Genomic DNA, 19,689 nt, shown 5'->3' on the forward strand with positions numbered 1-19,689 from the left:
GAATGTGGTGTCCAAGGCTTTAGTAAAGTCCAGATGGACAATATCCACAGCTTTTGCTTTAAACGCTAGGCAGGTCACCTTGTCGTAGAAAGGGATCAGATGAGTCAAGCAGAACTGGCTGGGAGAAGAGGAGAAAATTTGGGAGATAATTGGTGCCTCTGACTGGGATGAGGAATTTCTGAATTCCAGACGTTTATTGAGCACTAAATTAGTATATGGTTTTTACTGTCTTTTATCTGTCTGTAATATTGGAATTATGAGATGGATTTCTTATAGAGTGATGTGAACACTGGTTAGATCATATATATTTGGTTATGGGAACTGTAGTGTTCAGGATGATTTCTTCTTACTTATTTCATCTCTGATTGTGAACATTCCTTTGTCCTATGGCAGCCAAGGGAGGAACCAAGTCAGGCTCTTTGAAGAGAAACTGCATTTTTTTCTTTGTTTGAAATTTCACAACATAACCTAGAAATCAGGGGTGCTATTGACATCAAAATGGGAAAAATACTCCCTGAAAGCAAGCTGTTACACATTATCCTAGTGAAATAACCATCTCTGTACATGTCAAGTTAAAGTATGGCTTGAGTTTTTTTTTTCCTATGGCTTCACTGTCTCCTAATTAATTATTTGTAATTTCATACTAAATGGTTATTCAACAGTAGAGGGTGGCAACTTTTTGGTACTTCTAAGTAAAAATTACTTTGGTGGTTATGGCTGCATATTTTGCAGCTGGATGTTTCGGCATCTCATTGCTTCTGTTCCTGTTACAGGTGCGTGTGACAGCATTGCAGCAATGAGTGGAATTTTAAAGAGGAAGTTTGAAGAAGTTGATGGCTCTTCACCTTGTTCCTCTGTGCGGGAATCAGATGATGACATTTCTAGCAGTGAAAGTGCTGACAGTGGTGATAGCGTCAATCCATCCACTTCTAATCATTTTACCCGTAAGTACTAAATCTGTGTGTTTAAGGAATGATTCCTGTTTCTGAAAATAAAGTAAATTTTATGGTTCGATAAGCATGATGATCTTTAATTGAACAGATGATAAAATGGACTCCCTGTGGTGTTTAGTTTGTGACTTGCTCAAACTGACTTAGTAAGCTTGTGTCCTTTTGACTTCTTGTTAATTATACAAAACTTTTTTTCATTGAAGAAGTTGAAAGTCACTTGGAAGCTCCTACCTATTTGCTGTTGGAATTATGTAGGTGTTCGTAGTTAACACTGGGAGTTGTGTTTGAAGTATTTCAAACAGGTACTGTACGGAAAGTGTTTTATATAAGTTTGTTTATTTTCCTTAGATAAATGCAGTACCTCTGTCAGCTGTCTGCAGTAATGCACTGGTGAGAGTTCTTCTACAAAGGAAATAGAAGCTTTCTTTTATTTGGAATTGAGGAATGTTGTGTATGGGACACATTATTTCAGTGGTTTCTGTTCTTCATGTAGCACAGGGTATCCCTGTGCTTAGGCAATAGGTTTGTGTACGGATAAGAATTTGGTCTAAAGTTAGCAAAGCTGTGTGTGCATCGTATGTTTCTGGGAAAAATTAGTTTACTGTTTTATTAGTTTGCAGTTAATGATGTTTGTTTTACGTGGTTATATTGTTTTAAAAGTGAACTGCACATTTTAAAAAGCAGGAGTTTGCCTCCTTCAACCCTGTTGCAATATAGATCTCCCTACTGGAGTTAATTTGTGAAGACTGTGAGCTGAGGAGTAGGTGAGGCTCCTCATCACTGCCCATACACAGTGTGGTTTGGATTGTGCCAGGAAATCATGTTTGTAGCACGGGCTGTGAATGTTCTGATAACTGATTCCTCTCCCAAATACTGCTGTGCAGTTTGAGCTGGGGTTTGGATGTGAGGGTCCGAATCCTCTTTGCTCTAGTGTGGAACTCTCCTGTGCGAGGAGGGCACAGGCACAACTTTTCAAGTGGGTTTCGTGGAACACTGTCGATGTGCTCTATTTAAGATGCAGCATTAGTAGGGGACCTATTTTATTGAAGTGCCACAAGGGAGTAAGCAACTTGGTAAACCTCTTTGGTAGTATCAAGAAATATCTTGTTAACAATATTGTCTGCATGCTGATATTTTAACTTTTATTGAAGGAATTAGTTGATGATTCATCAAAGACTGAAAACAGTCTTTTTACATCAAGCAGTCATTCCCACTCACATAGAAGATAACAATTTTATTGTGAATACACACATAATAGAAAGAAAACAAATAAGTCAGGGGAGAAACTTGGAAGTTGTAATATATGCATGTAACAAAAAGCTTTAATTTAGTTGACACAATAAATAGTTTAGTTTTTGAATAAAATCTACAAGGCAAACTATAGCATTTCAGTGTTCATTCACTATGACTAATGATCTATCTAACTGAGATATTGGTGGCCAGAATAATAAATGTTTATCTGTGTGTGCACTCACACACACATGCTTGTAGAAATTGTACAGATTACATTTTTTTAATACATATATCTCTCAATCAGTTGGCAGTATGGAAATAGAAAAAGGTAATGATTTGCATGTGCATTGATGCTACTTTTTAAAAAATATTGTCTTTAATTTAGATGCACCAGCCTAAATTCCAAGAAATCAAATACAGAATGCCAGTATTATATAACGTTGGTCTGGGAAAAAAAGACTTGAATCGATGGCCTTGGCACTACGTTTGAATAGGCAAACCTCAAGGTCCTCAAGGAAAAGGCTTTTGGAGACTTTTATCAGTGTCTGAAATTGTGCTTTGCTCTTACTGTAATGCAGCATGCTTGCAGGAGCTTTATAAAGGTGATCATTTTTTATTGGTAAGAAAATAGAGGATATTGATGGTCAGGTGGAGAATGAAAAGATTGTTTAATGCCTACTTAATTGCATGCTTCTTGCATTCAAACTCTCTTCCAGTGTGCATCTTTGTTTTGTAGCTTTACCAAGGACACTCCATGTTGCACATGATAGAGAAATAAGATTTTGTCAGTCCATTATTTAAATGCTTCAAGTGAGATTTTGCACCTTCTTCTTCTCTCTTAATAGTAAAGCATATCAGTTACTTACATATTTACACAATCAATATCTACCAATCGAGCGGTGTTAGAAAAATCACTTTGCCAGCCTTAGGCACATCTGCTTTTTACATAAGAGGAAATCTGCACTAAAAAGATGAGTCTCAGTGATGATGTATTATACTAAAAGTTATGTGTTTGCAATAAAAATTAATCATGTTTATATTTAACATTAAAACTCTGAAAGATAACTGACTATCTCTAGTGACAAACAGGGCTTTTCAGGGCAGGAGCACTTTCCTTTGTGGGAGCCCCCGGTGGTCCAGGGGAAAATTCACTGCACTGTCACTGCAGAGATCCGGGTTCGATTCCCGGTCGGGGCCCCTCCCCGGGCAGATGGAGCTCGTTAGCCCATAAGGCAATCCATCTACGTCCTGAGGACCTCGCTGCCACCGTCCAAGTGTGCTTGGCCTCGGCAGATGAACCTCAGGATTAAAGGGTGGGCTCAGTTCCGCGCACACTGTGTCTCACCTAAAAAAATCCAATGCGCAGGCTGGAAGGTGGAAAGACCTTCCCCGGTTCTTCGTTCGCGAAGAGACTGGCCACCACCACTTTCCTTTGTATATACTTAGATTTTTATTTTTTTTTTACCTTCTAGATTTTTTAGACAGTTTTATTTGAAAAAGCATATTTTGAGTTCTAGGAAGTGATAAAAAATGAACTGATCATACTGAAATAAATACTCAGTCTTGTCAGAGCCAAATATGTGCAAATTGTCAGTGCTATGGCTCATGAATACAGAGGTGTCTCACAGAGCTACTAAGTGATGCTTAGCTAAAAACGCCATGCAGATGTGTTGTACAGTAATGAAACTGTTAACAGTGTACACTGGGAGGTGTTTTGTTCATGCTTTAAACACATTCATCTCCTAAAATGAAAGATAAGAGCTTTTCCATGTCGAATATTTGAATCTGTACTGTTAAGGATGAGGTCTTTTCCAGTAAGCAGACAGAAAAGAGCCAGTGCAGAAAAAAGGCTGGCCAGATTCCTGTTACATGCCCGAGTACCTCCTTGGTGGAGGTTATCTTTCTAAGCCTTTTCCTGACATGTTATACCATTTGTCTTTGGTGAGATATTGTCAGATTCTGTGGACTGTCTTCCTTCTGGTCTGTTTTCATATAGGTAAATACGAAGTTCAGTATATACTCTCTTTTACTCACTGGAAATGGGGGGTTGTAGATGACCTGTAGTCAACATCAAGAGCTATATGTTGATTATGAAACTGAGAATTTAAAAAAAATCCTAACATGGTCCTCTAAGTCTTATTTTTCCTTACTAATTGACCTGACAAAGAGATAATTTAAAATCACTTGTAACTACAGCCCTTTCAGTGCTTCAGCAAGCAGGCAGTTGGTGTATAAATCTATCTAGAATAGCTGATGCACCTCAATATTTACACAACCCTTGAAACAGTATGTATTGGGTCAGATAAACAAGAGCTTTTCAGCTATCCTGCTCCATTAGCCTTAAGGTCAGTTTAACCTGCCAGCTAAATGTGGCACACAGCTGCTGTGGATCAGTCAGGTGGGGCAGAACTACCAGAAGATACCTTTGTTCTCAGCAGTTAACCCTGCAGTGTGATGGCAGGAAATACATGACTGAGATGTCCTGGAGTGCTGACTACTACACAGGGGTAAGTACAGGGTTTCTTTAAGTGTTTAAACAAATAGAGACACAAATGACGACAACAAAAAATGAGTAAATCCCTAGCCTAAGTTACAGGCTTCTGAGTTAGTAAATGAAAATTATGGTCTATAAAGAATAGACAACTGTTACGAGGTTTGTAACAAAAAAAAAAAAAAAAAAAAAAAAAAAAAAAAAAAAAAAAAAAAAAAAAAAAAAAAAAAAAAAAAAAAAAAAAGTATTTTCTTGACCAGGTGTGTGTATTTTTACATATGTGCACATTTTTAAATCTCTTAGCAAATGGTGTTGGAGTGCCTTGATTTCTGCTGGCAGATATAATCCCTACTGCCTTTTTTACTCACCTTTCTCAGTCTATTGAGGTAATTTCAGTTTGATTCAGCAGGTCATTAGTCACACTGCAGATTTACCTTAATGGATGCCAAATCATATTACTAATTAGTCCCCATGCCTGTCCCATTTCACAGCCCCACCTTCATCTCAGAAAGAAGGATGTTCATCTTCAAGTAGCAGTCCAAGTTGGCATATACAGTATGGGCAGGACTAATAGCATGTGTTCTTTTTTTCCTTAGGAATACATGGAATGCAGGGCAGGAGCACTCACAATGCCATTTCAGCTCCTTTAAATTGCCCTGTTCAGTTAGGGCACTTCACTGCTGTGTTTCATCAGCTCCACAGGGAGCTGATGAATCTGGAATTGCTGTTCAGGATGTCAGTAAAACACCCTGACCACTCCTGGGACTGTGTGCGCTGAGGGACATGGGCTTCCACATTCCTGCTCAGGTGTGGGGGATATGTGCCCTTCCAGAGAAGGGCGGTGAAGCTGATAAAGGGTCTGGAACAAAGTCCCATGAAGAGTGGCTGAGGGAGCTGGGGCTGCTCAGTCTGGAGAAAAGGAGGCTCAGAGCAGACCTTACTGCTCTCTAGAGCTACCAGAAAGGTTGTGACAAGGTGTTGGTTTGGTCTCTTCTCCCAGACAAGGGGAAATGGCCTCAAATTGTGCCAGGGAGTTTCAGGTTGGATATTAGGAAAAACTGCTACAGTTTTTCAGGAAAGAATAGTTAAGCATTGAACAAGCTCTCCAGGGAAGTCACCATCCCTGGAAGTGTTCAAAAAACAAGTAGACATGGCACTTCACAGTAGAGTTTAAAGGGTATGGTGGTATTTGGTCAAAAGTTGGACTGGATGATCTTGGAGGTCTTTTCCAACCTTAATGATCTATGATTCTGTGATTCTTCCTGCCTTTTTTAGATACCTTGCTCTAAATGCATGGACTTTTTTTCTGGCAAAGAAAAATACCCAAATTTAAGTTACAGAATTGCATATAATTGAAAGACCTGGGAAGACCTCATAAAGTCCTGTCTTTTGCACTTTGGTGCTGGTAAAAACTCCCCATAACATAATAATCACAGAGGCATCTCTTAAGAAACATACTTTGAGGAGCTGCTGCTTTCCTCTGCTGTTTCAACTTAAATGTGTTTAGCTGACACTTTCTGAGTTTTCTTCATCCCCTGCATGAAGATTACCAGCACCAGCTTATCTGATAAGGGGATCATCACCAACAGGAGGTAGTACCATCCCACAGTCTAGTTGATAACCTCCATCAGTTATCTCTGTGTTGCCATTAACATTGTCACTGTCATGAGCAAGGTTATCCTGCAACCATAATCACAGGTCCTGTCATTCCACTAATTAGGGTACTGTCTTTAGAGTGTTGGATGCCTTAGGTTAAGTAGGAGTGTGACAGGTCAAGGGTTCTGAGAAAACCCTTTGATCTCTAAGTGCTTCTGCTGTTTTTTGATTTTGCTGTTAAAGATAACGAGGAATTTGAAATTACAAATACATCCCTGTTGCACTTCCTTCAATATGGCCTTAAAAGTACTTTTTGAGTATTCTAGAGTTGCTAACATACTGAGATTGCCTCATGTATGTGGCCATGCAGAACCTGGAAGAAGGCATGAAATCATGAGGAAGGTGTAGCTTCACTTAAATTATCTTTATAGACGCATAAAGCCTTATTTGGTGTAAGGTCAATAGCACAAGGCATTACCTGAGTTTTGAACTTAAGCTGTGTGTTTAATTGCTGGTTAATGATGGAATCTAAATGACTTAGAAGTGGTGCTGTTGGCTTATTATGGAAAAACACTTAGGTGTAGCTAAATGCAGATATTCTTTTTTCATGGCATCTTGCAGTTATTTGTATTGCCAGCAACCAGGCTTGGAATTTCCTTGATAACGAGGAATACTTTCTTACTGCTGTTGTTGACTGATGTTACGAAATGCTAACTCGTTGAGAGATTTTGATGTTTGATTATAAATAAGTTGGCTCATCTGAGTAGTAAAAAAATAGAAATGCAAAGAAATTCAGTGAAATGCAGTGCATTGTCTTCTCTCAAAATCTTGCAGAATGACAGGGCAGGGTATGCTGTGACAGGATCTTGCCTGCTGTCTTTCATCTGGAATGAGGACTACTGTAGAGGGAGTTTCTAAAAATTGCAAAGAGGAGTTATGAAGCAGGCTCCCACAGGGTTTTAGAAGGATTTGTGCAACTAATTCTTATTTTTTAAATAAGTTCTCTGCTATAAATAGTGCATTTCATACACTATACAACCAGAGGGACAGTTTTTGCCTTACATAGTGTTTTTGTTGGCTTGGAAAACATCAAAGAGATTTTTTTTTGTTGTAGATGTTCATGACAGATACACAAAATACGTTTGCAAATGCAAAGTCCCAGACAGCTGAATGGGTAGTTGTATTTGTATCAAATGGCTATTCACAGAAGTCACCCATAAGATGGGACAAAGGACTGCCTGTAGTGTCACAGGAGAGCACAGCAAATGCAATTGTTATGCATGGGTGTTCCTGCAAGGATCCTTGGTAGCAGCTTTCCTCCTCATGAAGCTGGGGCCAAGGTCAGGAATAATCATCTATGAAACAGCAGCTGGCATTTAGAGTAAATGGAGAGGCAGCGAGCAGTTAACCATCTCCACTCCTCCCCACAGGCTGATGATATTTGCAGAGTGGAGAAACTGGACTAGTATGGGGAATGTCACAGAAAAGCTTTCTGGAGGTAGAGGGTGCTGAGGAAGTAAACTTGAAGCTTTCACTTGCAGCTTTTAGCATGCATCCTCAGAATTTAGCATTTCTGTGAGATTTTAGACAAAGCTCTCATCAATGAGGTAAAATGTTTAAAGTAGAAATTAAAAACCTCTCCTATTCATGTCAGACTTGTTTGTGATCTAGTATTTTTTGAAAGCCTTTTCAAATCTAGCATTAGGCAAGCATTCTCACTGAGCCCCTCCTGTGAGGTGAATTTAGCTTTGGCTTTACCAAAAGAAGGTACCAGAAGGATGGAGCAGTAAAACGGTACTAGGGTAGGTGTTGCTGTTCCACAGCATTGTCCCTCTCCTTCCTGTCGAATTTCCACTACTCAATTTAACACCTTTCTGAGTATGCAGTTCCCTTTAAGACTTCCAGGTTAAAATTTATTCTAGAAAATACCTCTCTGCCCTCAAGCTCACATGTTTCTTTGTGGGGGAGCGGTGTGTATTTTGTTTCACAGCATTTCCTCTTAATGTGGATTTCTAGCATGTAGGAAAAATGGTTTATCATTCAGGGTTAAAAATTCGTTAATTTAGTGTACGGAGATTCTTAGAAAAAAATCTTTTGGGAGGCAGTGGGGTAGGAGAAAGAGGTAGAAGCAATTTCTGGATACGACCTTTTCCCAGTTTTTGTTTTCTGTGAAGAAAGGAAAGCAAGATGGCTTTTTAAAGTGGTATTCTGACCTGGATTACCATGATGGATTAGGTTTTTCTGCTCTATGGTGTTAGACTGATGAAACACTGCATGGGAAAGTCATGGAGCAGGTGGAGAATGGTGCTAATCCTTCTTGCCATAATGGTTTTTATGACAGTAAGAGTATGTAAAAAGCAGACAAACAGTTAGTAGAGTGTAAGAAATGCAGCATTTCCTCCGGTCTAAGAGCTTTAATCCAAAAGTCTGCTTTGTGCATGTTTTTTCCAGCCTTTTGAAATTTTCACGTGCCTAAAATATTTCTGCGCTGGTGACAATGAATTGCTTTGCCCTCATTGATGCAGGAGTGTGAGTAATCTGCTGGGGAGCCATATGGTTCACATTTATTTTAATGTGTCTTTGACATCAGGAGAATAGCTGAGACAGCAGAAGAAAGTGCTTATGTCTTGGAGTTCAGCCAGAACTGAGATCGTTTAAGTTTCGTAATCAAAGAACTACCAGTTTTCTCAGTAAAAAATGCTTGAAAAACATGATGGGCTTAAAATGTCACTCTTATCAGGATTTTGTAAAATTAGGAAGCAGATTTTGCATTTTATGGATGGATACAGCCACAGCGGGTGCTTTTCCTGGGTGGGAGTTTGGGCTCTGTTTTGGCCACTAAACAAGCGGAAGGAAATGCTGTGTCTTTCCCAGGTTTCACACTGCTGCAGCTCCTCTACCCAGATGGAGAAGTGAGGATGTTCAAAGGTGAATGAACAGTGCAGCTGTAGAGTGCCTTCTATGTACGTGAGAGCACTTCAGGAAAATGTTGTTTCAGTCTGCCAGCACATTATTTTCATTGCTGATCTATTTTATCAGTTATAATTTACTCATTTGCAAATGGAACTTGGATGGTTCTCTTAAGCAGACTTTGGACTGCTAGTGTAAATACTGATTTTCCCCTTTGGATTTTCCATTTTCTGTGGGATGTGGGAGTTGTATGGACCAATGGTGACATCTGTTACAAGGATATAAGAAATATATGATGACCAAGTATGATAAAACCTGAATTTTTCTAATGTGGAAAGAGCTGGGGGACTTGGATCTTGTCATTTTTCAAAAATTCACAGATAGATAAATAATGGTAACTCTAAGAAATGGGTGAAGGAAATATAGCTTGAAGAGGAGAAGGGAAGGCACCAGAAACAGCTACAGAACTTTGTACCAGTGGTGGGAGGAGGCAGTGGGGCTGTTGAGTGCAGGTGGCACCACCAGGGTCTTGCCCTTCCTCTCCGGGCTGGGGCTTCCCAGCCTGGTTGGTTGCTGTGAGTGGGACAGGCAGATAAACAGTTCAGCCCCATGTGCAGAGGGCAGTAGGAGTCTCTACTTCTCTCTCTCCACTCCATGCTTTCAAAATATCCTGGTGCGGGGTAGGGAGGGGAAAGAAAGGCACATGATTTCAGAAGTTACAGAGCTGTAAAAAATGAATTAGTAAGGATATTCTTCAGTCCCTAATAATACATACAATGATAATTTTTACCTGCAATACAGAAGGTAAGTGCAGAAAATCTTACCATTATGAGGCTATTGGTAGGAATAAGGTGATGGCAACCATCTGTTTTCTTCCATATAACTGCGGCACTAAGGAGACAGTCTCTAACTGTAGTGTTCCAGTTACATTAAAATATAGTGCAAAAATATTGGCACTTATTTGTTACAAATTAGTGTATTGCTATATCTTTATTCATCTTTGTCTGTTCCTACAGGAATACATTCCTCTAGATGTGTGTTTAAACTTTTTTGCCATATAAATTACTTTGTTCTCTTTTATTAACTGTTGGTGAACAAGGGCCTTTCTGTATTCTCTAACCTCATGTGATGTGAATGACTCTCATTTTTCCTTAGCTGCTTCTCTGAGGACTCTTGTTCCAAATCCTCACTTGTTTGGTGACAGCATTCCAGCACAGATCAATGCTTTGTACAACATACTTTAGCCAGGATGAATCTGACAGGGAAGTTTTATTGTCAAGCCACTCTTTGTAATATTTTCCCTTTTCCCATAAATTGTCATTGTGACGGAGACTTACATGAGACTGCAACCTAAGTAAGAAGGAAGAGCAGCCATGGATGCTGTGTTGCACCCCTTTTTAAGGCTATTGTTATTTTCATGATAGCTGTATTTTCTTTTTTTACACTGACACTTTCTTCAATTTGGACATTAAAGTTTTATTTTTAGAGTATCTTTGAAAAATGAATCAGTGGGGCTTCATGTTTCACACAGGACACACTGTGCTCTGGAAAAATGCATTTAATGTATTTGATCAAGCACCTAGAAACTGAAAAAAAAATCATCTGAGAAACACTTATTCTTTCTGGTAAAGCACCTTGTGTTCCATTATTGTTAACCACTGGGAGATAAAACCTGTACTTTTTGGTAGGTCAAAGGTTACCATTTTATTTTGCAACCATTTTAATAAGAATAGTATTCATAAAGGTTATAACTTAGTGTCCCAGTGTGGGAGATGGTCTTCAGCTATGTGTGCAGATTATCACCTGTGGTAAAAACCATAATGATGTTTGTGTGCAGCCTACTGAATAAATCAGTGAAATCTCAGTTTCTTGATAGACTGCTGAACAGTTATCTCTACTCTGTATTACAGTCAGTGACTGAAAAAGGGTCTTGCTGTAACACAAAAGTCCAGTATGTAGTGCTTAGGCGCTGTGCCATTCTGCAGGTCCTGGGCTCACCATACAGGTATTATTAAATTTTGGAAACCTTAGAGCTTCCTTGTGTGCTCAATAACCAGAGAAGTCTGTAGCCAGGAATTTTGCGTAAAGAGAAATGACAGAAATATATGCAGTTATGAAATAAATTATAACTGCTGTGGATAAAGGGAATTGTTATGAGGGAGAGAGGTTAATAACTGAGAAAAAATGAGTAAACTCATCCTCTTGTGTGTCTGTGCAGGCACTTCATGAACAAAGAGAGCTAAAGGGAAAGCACAAAGAGCAGGTTGTGTTTCCAAGCTGGGGTAACGACACTTGGGTGTTAAACACTGTTTTGCTATTAAAAGCTTTCCTTTAAGTAGTTTGGGCTCACCTTTAGGAATTTTGTTTACATACAATTCCCATTTTTACCATAGATGGTTTGTGGTGCAGATGCCTGTGCTGTGGGTCGAGTGCAGCACAGATGGGACTGTGCTGTGGTCAGATAACAGCCCTGACTCTGCAGCAGCTGCCTTTGCATGGCAAGGAGCTGATAATCCTGCAGGACCTGGCTTGACTCTGTGAGGACGAAGGCCACTTGCAAGCAGGTTATTAAGTTGAGCTCTGCTTAATCCAGAAATGGAGCCACTCAAATGTCAAATGCCAAAAATCAAAAATTCAGTAGCTGATATTATTTCAGATGAGGACTTAACGACAGTTCTGTACCGGTAGTTACGTTCTTAACGCTATCTTCCTTCCCTCTGATTATTGGTATGTTTTATGAATTACAATACTTGTGTATCTGCCAAAAATTTTTAACTCCATATGATCGTGAAACATGGAACTAAAAATTGTATTAAATGCTAAAATATGTGAAAATGGAGCATTTGTTTCATTCCATGGAATATATCAGACTTGTAGTATATAAATGTGTTAAACATCATGTGTGATCCATTGGACAGTTTTAGGTGATGATGAATATTTTTATTCCCTCTGGCATCATCACCCACCAAAGTGGTGGCATTCATTTTCAAAAACCATCTTCTAGTTGGTGTTGACAGTGTGTGTCCAAGAGATGCTAAAAAAACACTTCTCCACCTAACAGCCTCTGCCTGGAGTCACTGTCATCCTTGTTGTACAGAACAGATGATAGTGGCATCCACTGATTCCACTTGTTACGCAGGCAGATGGCGTGGAAATGCTTTTTTGAGACTGGCCAAGCAAGGAAGCCATTTCTAGATCTTTTCTGGGAAACTGTAGCGTTTAGGCTCTCAATGGATAAATTTATAGCTTTGACTTACCTGCAAAACCTTTGAAACTGACTCCAGAGGGGCCTGCAAGCCTTGCACAGTCTGTGCCCTTCATTCTGAATGGAGCTTACTAACTGATTAATGCCAGTAAATTTTGTTTTCTAGTATAACAATAGTAAATTCCTGCTTTCTAATACCAGAACATATGTATTTTTTATGTTCTTCTACTCTGTCTTGAGTTAAGCAGTGTCCTTAGCAGTAATTACAGCTGACTTGAACGTACTATTTAAGGTACAGTGCATGCAAAGTAACATATGCGCCTGACTCTTGATAGGATGCTCTGAGAATCTTGAGTTCTAGTTGGCTTGAAAGAAATGTACTGAGTGAGTTATGGAGCACTTTGTCCCTGATGTTGGAAAATGTCCAACATTTCCATTCAGTATCTAATAATATTTTGAGCTCACATTAAGGCAGCCCCTCTGCTCAGAGATTTTAGGAAGTATAATAGAGAAAGAGCACAGTGCCTTTGCGGTGCTGACTGTGCTTCCTTTCGTGTCCTTGGTTACCGAGGTGGTTGCAGTTCTCTCGTCTCCTCACTGACATCTCTAATCTATGCTTTTGGGTAATCAAATAAAATCCACTAATCTTTTGCAGTTCCGGCTAGATCTGTTCTTCTCATAAATACAAATATTCTGACTCCTTCCTAGCAGTAGCATACAAGAGATGACCATGGGGTTCTTCACAGAGCCTTAGCTCTGCCCTTTAATGAGCTCCTGGGTAAGACAGAAGCAAACTCAAAATATGGGATGTGTTTCAGAAAAAATAATCCCATGTGTTCTGAGGGCTATGAATTTTTACTTTCATGTTTAACTATAGAGATTATCATAGAATTTGTCTGACTCAGAACTATAATATTAATAAATAAAATCATGAACTTTAATGGCATTTAGAACAAATGCATGCCAGTTCTCACCCTGTCTTCAATGCTGGATTTATAGTGCTGCTGATGGTGCAATTACAGTATGCTAACATTTTCTTGAACTTCAGTTTAATTGTACTTTAACACAGTTTTTCTCAGTGATATACTAAAAAAAAAACCAAACAAAAACACAAACAAAAAAAGACACCCCCCCCAACCCCCCCCCCCCCCCCCCCCAAAAACCCCACCAAAAACCAACAACCAAACAAACAACTTCGATGGTATGGCACTGATAATTCAATTATTAAAAGTGATAAGAACTATAAATGCATTAGTGGGTTCCTCAAAGACAGCTCATGAGCAACTACAGTCTTACTGAGAAACTGCTGACAAATTTTAGGCATAAAAATATGACAATGCATGAAATTCATGTTCTGCATTTTAATAGCACACAGGTGGGCAAAAATCGACATAGTGGAAAGCTAGTAATGTAGTTTTAATCATAGATAACTTTTTTTTTTCAGCTGGAAGTAATTAGATTGCAGACTCTTCTGCTTAGCTTCATTTATTTATTATTAGTAGTATGTAGTTTCTGAATAAAACTGAAGGTTCATTTCTTCATGTATAGCAATTAGTATGAAAGTAGCATCTCTGCCATAAAGAGACTGACAGACTTTAAAAAACAGGAGTACTTTTATTGCAGCATTTGGTATTCGTGCCAGTAAGCAGCCCTGTCAGGAGCTCCATAGCTAAGGTATAAACCAAATTACTATAAACACAGACTTTATATCATAGATACTGAGGTTTACGGAGAAAGATTCGAGGATATTCACTGGCTTGTATAATTTACAGAATTACCTTCTATATCTTCATGAGACGTATATATGACATATATATGTCTCAATAGCTGCCAGGATTTCTTCCAAAATAGAGGCATCATCCAGGTGAGATCCAAATAACATTGATACTGTTACATCAGAAATTGAATGCACCCCAGAATGGTTTAGGTACCTCCTTCAGCAGAAAAAGGACTTTTTAATATGCACTCCCCTATGTCCAGAGTGTATAGCAGTGAGGGTTCTGATTCAGAGTACTGGCTTTTATGCTACATTGAAAGAATGTCACAGTAGCAAAATTACCCCATCTTCCAAATGCCATAAAATTGGTTTTGTCAAAGGTGCTTTTGTTTTGAAACTGTAGTATATATGAAAAAGAACAGCACATTAAAACAATATAATGCAAAATTGATACACCTCTATCAACTAGTCTCTGCTAACGAAATAATCCTCTTCCCTACTAAAAGCTTCCTATAAATGTTTTTGACAGGCTCTGTTGATATGACATTTGCTTAGTCGTGGAGTTTACATGTAAGTTAAACATGCCTAATGTAAAAGAATTTGTCTTTTGATTCTGCTATTTAAATCCTACACCTTTTGGGAACACCCTTCACTGGAGAACATGTAAGTGAATATAGGACCTGATCTTATTTATGTTTTATATTTATAATCTAACATACCTGCATGCATGTTATTTATATGATAAACTATACTTTTAGCCACTTATTAGTATTTAGGAAAAGTAATACTATTTCAGTGTTTCACTGAACCCCAAAGAGTTCTATGGTTATGTCAGCAGAACACACTGTCTGTAATTTGGATACAGGGTTTTATTTTCTAAGATACTTGTTTTTCCTACAGTCAGGTAGATTATGCTGGGTTTTTTGGACGGCATTACTTTGTGTAGAAGTTTGAGGATTTACATGCGTGGTGATTAACATTTCACTACATAATAATATTAGAGACTGAACCGTGTTTTAATTGTGACAATAAACCAGACCTGTTACGAAAACAAGGCTGAAGGCCAAGTGCTTCCCATCTCTGGAGACAGTGCAATTTTAGATTAGCAGTGCACATCATGGTGCTCTTACTGCTTTTATAGAACAGTTCCAAGTCATTCAAGAGTGTTCTGGCACACTTTAAATGATTTTACTGCCTGAATCCTGGCAGTGGGGTCTCTCATTCACACCTGCACACACCTGCAGTTCTTGCCTGTAAACTGCAAAGCAATGACTTATTATCTGCATTCTCAACAACCTGTTGCCATTTTGCAATAAATCAAATAAATTGGAGTGCTCATCTTAAAAATCAAGTGATGTCTTATCTTTCTCAATCATTTGTGTGTCTTTTTTTCTCTACAGGCTCACCATTGTTACCAGTGAGAAACAGTAGATTAGTATTGTAGGAAAGGGTTAATAAGTGTCTGTAGAACAAAACGAAGAATATTTAACAGTTAAAATTTGTCATTTGTTTTTAAACAAATTTGTTTCATATGATACTGCATATGTGTATAAGAAAAACTGAGCATGAGTGTGAGTGGAATTAGAAAATACTAGATACCATTTTTATCAACATCCTACATATTAGATATACACACACATACATACTTTTATTCAGTAGATGGCAGCAGAAAGAAAGATGAAGGTAAAGAAAAATAAAGTGGGTCTGACTGCTAAACAAAATTATTCCTATATCATTCAGTGGTGACGATGACGGCAGGATGAATTTCCGAGACAGTATGAAACACTAAACATAGTGCTTTTGTAGTTTTTATAACACTAATTTCTCACAATTCGGATTATAAGGGATAGGAATCTTTTCTGTCAGTGTGATCCAGTGCTTCAGAGATGCAGTTGCAGATCCGTGATGCCTTGCTGGCAGAATGGCAGCAGTGTACATAGACCTGTGAGGGTTGGGACCTGCAGTTCTCACTGCTGGCTGGTGCAGCATTGTTTTGTTCGTGGGGTTGGAAGAGGTGCAAGCCTGCGTCACTTGTGTTGACACTGTGAAAGAAGTTCCTTTGGCTGGAATTTAGTTGCCTCCGTGGTAAAATGATAAAATACGACGTGATGGGAAGCAACCGCCCTGACCAAGAGTTTCGCTTCTAAAGTAGACAGTGGTGTTCGCCATTGCAGCAGTTTGTAATGGCTTCTGGGTTTGCATAGATGGTAAATATTTCTAAAGTTATCTCCTCATTTGGACTGCACACCTTGGAATATAGTGTCTATGCATGTGTAGGTAGTCAGGTGTTGTCACTTGTGTAGTTCCCTTTACCTCAACGCCTGTGCCGTGTGCCTGCAAGTTATTCATGCCGTGATCTCCTTCTGCTCCAGCGTCTTCAATCCTGAAGAGAGAGAAGCGGAAGAGAACAAAAAATGTCCATTTTAACTGTGTTACTGTGTATTACTTCACGAGAAGACAAGGCTTCACCAGTGTTCCCAGCCAAGGAGGAAGCACACTGGGAATGTCCACTCGCCACAACAGTGTGCGCCAGTACACTCTGGGAGAGTTTGCGATGGAACAGGAGAGGCTTCACCGGGAGATGTTGAGAGAGCACCTGAGGGAGGAAAAACTCAATTCTCTAAAGTTAAAGGTAAAAATTGTTTAAGACTTTGATCCCTGCCTTATTTATTTAAATGAGTGGTGTCAGAGCCATATGGGCCCAGTGTGTGTGTTAAACATTTTCAATTGAAACGGCAATTTTTCTGTTTATGTTCTTTATTTAATTTTACTGAAGATGTGTTTTTGTTTGACAATACCAAGTGCTCTTGTAGCTGTCATTGCTATGTACCTCCAAGTGATTTACAGGGAGGTTTTTGTTTATTCCCAGTTTTCTATAGAGAGGAAAGTAAAAGCAGAGAGTGGTGGAAGTTAGCCCTGAGCTTCCATGTCCAGCAGAAGTCTGGGAGTGCCAGGAAGAGAATGAGTCTTGTAACCTGTGCACAGACCCTATTAGACAAGGGTAAGACCCTAAGTACAGAAAGCGAAAGGGCTTGTTTTCTTGGCCAACTTGAGAGAATTTGGCAAAAAGTAAGAAACAGTAATACCAAAATGTTTTCTTTCGTAATGTACCAATTTATATGGTTGTGTGTCTTTAATATTTCACCAAACAATGTCTGTGTCAAAGAAGAAATGTGTCAGACGAATTACCCAGGTGTATCAGTTCAGCTAGTATGAACAAATCTTGGCTATGGTTTTGAATTAAGGTTGGAAGAGACCTCTGGAGATCATCTGCTCCAACCACCCCCACCAAGGCAGGGTCAGCCAGGGCAGGTGACACAGGCACACATCCAGGAGGGTTTGGAATGTCTCTAAAGGGAGAGATTCCACAATGTCCCTGGGCAGCCTATTCCAGTGCTCTGCCACCCTCAATGTAAAGAAGTTCTTCCTCATATTGAGATGAAAGTTCTCGTGTTTTAGTTTATTGCCATTGCTCCTCACCCTGTCACTGAGCACCACTGAAAAGAGTCTGACACCATCCTCTTGGCACCCACCTTTGAGATATTTATTTGCATTAATGAGATCCCCTCTCAATCTTCTCTAAACTAAACAGGCCCAGCTCCCACAGTCTCTCCTGATAAGAGAGATGCTCCACACCCCTGACCATTTTTGTGGCCTCCCCTGGACCTTCTCCAGTAGTTTCTTGTCTTTCTTGGACTGTGGAGATCAGAACTGAACACAACACCCCAGATGTGGCCTCATTAGGGCTGAGTAGAGCGGAAGGATCACCTCCCTTGACCTGCTGGCCACACTCCTCCCATGCACCCCAAGGTACCATTGGCTATCCTGGGTCCAGCTTCCCCATGAAAATGTCCTTTTAAGTACAGCGTAGCAGAGGAAAGAAACTGTGTATTTGAGAAGAGGAGAACAGACAAGGGGATTGTGTCCTTGGAAGTGTCCCTTCTGTCACTTTAAACTGGTGGCAGAACATCATATGTTTTTGTGGTGGATGGAACACTTCCTGTGTCATGGCCTTTATTACATGTATATTGGGCTCTTTTTCAGATGAATCCTGTAGTTAAAAACGAACAATATTTAGAACTGTAATGGCATTTCTGTGTTGCATATCCCCTTTTTTATGATAGTACATCTCTGTCTCTGCTGTTGTCCAGAGCAAAGTGGCACCCTCCAAGTTTAAGAAATGCCTTTCAGCATTTTTCCATAAAATGAACCATATTTTATGTCTGAACATTTTAAGGAAGTGTGCGTGACCTTTATGTTTGTATTTACTTTTTTCAGTCTCCTGTTTTTTTTTTTTAACAGATAAATAGAGTCTAAATAGCTAAATGGATTCTTAAATAAATTAATAAGTTCATAAAATTTGATCTGTCATAAAACAAACATAAAACCAGTCAGGACAAAGGCCAATTGAATACAGATATTGGACAGGTTGGAGTGTTAGTGACTTATCACTAGATAGAGGTTATACCTTCAAACATCTCACATCACAGGATCTTGAGAGCATCAAGTGTGAATTGCATCTGAGTTTAACTGATGACTGTCAGTAGAACCCTTGGCTTCCAGGAATCAACTCAAAGAGAGGAGTCCCCAGTGGAGTGAGTGAAGAATAGCCAAACATGTAAATATTTCACTTTTCCTTTTGTTTTCTTAGCTAAAAAGTAAATCAAGAAAAAGTACAGTTCCTATTTACCTTGAAAGATTTGATGAGGCCTTTTAGGCTTCATCTGTATGGAGCAGAGCTGGACTCTTTGTCCTTTCATTTTCTGCCTCTTGACTGGGATGGATTTCTTTTCTTCATTCACTTGCTTCACTTCAGCCCAGTCTTTTTTGGGACATAGACCCTACTTTCTGCTTGTCTTCCAAATACAAGATGTTTTTCCATCTTCCCAGTCACTTGTTTAAGTAGATGATAATCTTTACTGAGACAAAGTTCCTGCAAAATCTCTTCATAAGTATTCAGTGAATAAGGAAAGCCTTCTTTGCATCTTAGTAGTGCTAATTTTTTGGTTTTTTTACTAGAATAAAATATTTCTCTTCACCCTGGAGTGTGTATAAAAACATAGGCAGCAAAAAACTTCCTTTTTGAACTAGTCCATTAATCTCAGTTTACTTGCACCCCTGATTATGCACTTGGGATAAAAAAAGAAATCCAAACATAAAAGCAAATGCAGGACTCACTGAATTAGTGAAGAGTCACTGTAAAGTATTGAGCGTGGTTTTTTGCTTAAGACAACAAGGCCTTACTGATTTTCTATTATAGTGGTGGAAGAGCTGCTTGGTCATTCATATAGTTTCTAAAAGAACAGAGAAAGGTGGCAATTATGGTCTTTAATGAAAATATGCTAATCGTGATTTGCATCAAAATTTCTGTACATCACAGAAAAAAGAAGGAAATAAGAAAATGAAATAGTGCAAAGTTTTCTCAGGGGTTTTTCAGTTTGAAAACCATTATGCAAACAGTAACATTTTCGTTGTGGTTTTTAATTTCAGTTTCGCTGGGATTTTTCTTATATTTTGCATTGCATTAAAGTATACAAGTTAGTGGGTAGAAAGTGCTCTCTCTGGTAGAATTTGTTTAAAAAAGATA

At 39.0% G+C, this 19,689-nt stretch overlaps 1 protein-coding gene across 6 annotated transcripts in view; it reads left to right on the plus strand.

Moving 5' to 3' along the window:
- The window catches only part of CSRNP3 (cysteine and serine rich nuclear protein 3), a 104,966-nt gene that overhangs the window by 76,335 nt on the left and 8,942 nt on the right, over positions 1–19,689 (plus strand). For all 6 annotated transcript variants that reach the window (XM_027911501.1, XM_027911500.1, XM_027911503.1 and 3 more), the window contains 2 exons: positions 774–944; positions 16,475–16,734. In XM_027911501.1, coding sequence (XP_027767302.1) covers positions 774–944; positions 16,475–16,734 — 431 coding nt within the window. The remainder of the gene's footprint in view (positions 1–773; positions 945–16,474; positions 16,735–19,689) is intronic.

The sequence above is a fragment of the Empidonax traillii genome, unplaced genomic scaffold, assembly GCF_003031625.1.
Source record: "Empidonax traillii isolate 1590-97213 ecotype Southwest subspecies unplaced genomic scaffold, ASM303162v1 scaffold33:size3420811, whole genome shotgun sequence".
Classification (NCBI taxonomy): Eukaryota; Metazoa; Chordata; class Aves; order Passeriformes; family Tyrannidae; genus Empidonax; species Empidonax traillii.